The following is a 2672-nucleotide window of genomic DNA, read 5'->3' as shown; positions in this document are numbered from 1 at the left end:
TCTCTCTAGAAGACAACGCTGGAACCCAAACGAAAATCGTTGATTTCCACTGCAAAATGCTGTAAAGGTAATATTTTTCTCCATGGAAAGGCTTCGTTTTTCTCTCCATAACAGTTTTTTGCTTAATATTTTGTGTTATTTCTGTTTTCTAGGGTTTTTCGTCTAGGGTTTTGATTTATTGTGTTTAATCGACATCCATACATTTATTTTTGTACTTTTAGTTATATATTCATAGTTTTTGTCTGCTTCAAGTGTTTGCATGCTTTATTATTAATGTGGTCCCGATGTGAAGTTATTTTTGGTACCGACATGATTTTTTATTTTGATAGATGGTTTATAGTTTTTGGTTCCAATATTCTAAGCTTTTCTATCGTTTAATAGGTAAATTTGTACCGAATTGTATTACTTTCTGATTATAGTATTATGTGAGTAGGACCACCTTTAATGATGTTTTGGTTAATTTATTAAGGAGTGGACCTGAAAGTGGACTTTTATGTAGCTTGGTCCCAAGATCTGAATTTCTTCTTTATTTATTAACTTAAGTTGTCCCCAATTGTGTGACCTTTTGGTATTAAAGTATTCCGTGAGTAGGACAACATTCAATGGTGGTATGACAGAGATGAATGTGCTCTTTAATGTGTTGAAGGGGGACCCCTAGTCTTAACTGATTTTTTTACATTAATTATTCCCTTTTTAGTTCTGCTTTTAATTGGTTTCTTTATTCTTTGCTAACTGGACTTATTTACTATATTTGTAGGTTATTAGAGATGGTGTTAGTTGATATAATATTCAATTATGGTTGTGATTAGGTTACACAGCCTGAGATCCTATACACAAAGAAACTGGTGCACACTTGGACAGGTTATGACTCAGACCTACTTTCATATATAGACATAGTGAATGAATATATAAATGATCTAGAGTTTGTATGGGTTCAACAAATTATTGTTGGTCCTTCTGGCAAATTTTATGAGATTGATGGGGATGTTGGGATTAAAAAATTACTTGGCTTGATATGTGATGAATATAATGTTGTTAACCTTTATGTTGTGGATGAATGTGAGCGCCCTATTCATGGTATCCCCGATATTGTATACCATAAAGAATCATACACCCATGAGGATGAGGCTGGTACTGACTGTAGCTTAAGTGACTTAGAATCTGACTCTAGTTCTGATTCAGAAGGGTATGATTATGAAGAATTAGAAACATTGAAAGTACAAAGAAAGAGGGAGATAATTGAAGTACTTAATGAGTACAAAGAGTTCTATAAGGGTATGACCTTTAACGACATACCATAAGCTAGGAAGTGTATGAAGTTGTATGCTTTGGCAAACAAGAAAAAATTAGAGTAGTTGAAGAGTGACAAAATAAGGCTTAGGTATAAATGTGATATATTTGGTTGTCCCTTTTTATGTTTGATATCCAAAAAGAGGAATGGTGGGGTTAAGATGAAGACATTAAATACAGAACATAATTGTGGTGTTGCTTATGATAACAATACCGTTGATTTCAGTACCATTGCACAGTATTTCAAGCTTAAATTACAGGATAATCCTAAGTGTAATGTAAAGGAGATGATGGCAGATTTGAAGAGGGTTTTTGAACTAAATATTAGTCATGATAAGTGTAAGAGAGTAAAGAGAATGGTCTTGGAAAGCTTAGATGGTAGCTTTAGTAATGAGTACAACAAACTTGAAGCTTATGTAATTGAATTGAGAGATAGTAATCCAGGCAGTAATGTGGTTATAAACCTTTCAAAGAATACACTTGAAGAAGGAACAAGAAGATTTTTGAGGATGTATATTTGCTTTCAAGCTTTAAAGATTGGTTTCAAGTTAGGGTTGAGACCTTTTATTGGTCTAGATAGCACTTTCTTAAAGGGGAAAGCTAAGGGCCAACTGCTAGTGGCTGTTGGACAGGATTCACAGAACCATTTCTACCCTTTGGCTTGGGCAGTTGTTGATAAAAGGACAAAGAATATATGGAACTGGTTCCTGCAGTTGCTTCAACATTCTCTGGACCTCAAGGATGGGGAAAGAATTACCTTCATGTCAGACATGCAAAAGGTATTTATATGTCAATCTATTTCTGTCTTTTTCTATTTATGCCCTATATTTCTGTTTTTTCTATGTCTGTTCATTATCATTCTGTCTTTTTCTATTTTTTCCATTTTGGTTTTATAATTCTGTCCATGATCTACTTTTGTTGCTTCTATTTTATCTTTAATTCTGTCAGTTTGTTGTTCATGAAATAGTCTAAGTGACTGTATGTTTCTATAACTATCATAGGGATTAATTGATGGTGTTAGAACTGTCCTTCCTCATTCACAACATAGATATTGTGTTAGACATATTGAGGCTAACTGGTGCAAGATATACAATACTGGTGAAAGCAAAAAACTACTTTGGTGGTGTGCATGGTCTACTTATGAGAAGGAATTCAAGGACTAACTGAAGAATTTAGGGGAGTTGAACAAGGATGCAGTAGCTGGTTTGTTGAAGTACTCACCGCAGGCTTGGTGTAGAGCCTATATGGACACAGTGTGCAAGAATTAGTCAGTTGATAACAACTTGACTGAATCCTTCAATAAGTGAATTTTGGAGGCAAGGCATAAGCCAATAATAAAGATGTTGGGGATATTAGAATCAAAGTGATGAACTTGTTAAGAG

At 34.2% G+C, this 2672-nt stretch overlaps 1 protein-coding gene across 1 annotated transcript; it reads left to right on the top strand.

Annotated features, from left to right (window-relative positions):
* Positions 1-1451: 1451 nt before the first annotated feature.
* Positions 1452-2453, top strand: LOC104114914 (uncharacterized). Its single transcript, XM_009625462.1, has 2 exons — positions 1452-2069; positions 2292-2453. Exons 1-2 carry the CDS (start codon positions 1452-1454, stop codon positions 2451-2453), a joined length of 780 nt encoding a protein of 259 aa, XP_009623757.1.
* Positions 2454-2672: the final 219 nt, after the last annotated feature.

Source organism: Nicotiana tomentosiformis, chromosome 9, assembly GCF_000390325.3.
Source record: "Nicotiana tomentosiformis chromosome 9, ASM39032v3, whole genome shotgun sequence".
In the NCBI taxonomy this organism is placed as follows: Eukaryota; Viridiplantae; Streptophyta; class Magnoliopsida; order Solanales; family Solanaceae; genus Nicotiana; species Nicotiana tomentosiformis.
Note: the sequence above shows the minus strand (reverse complement) of the source record. Positions and strands in the feature narration are given on the sequence as shown.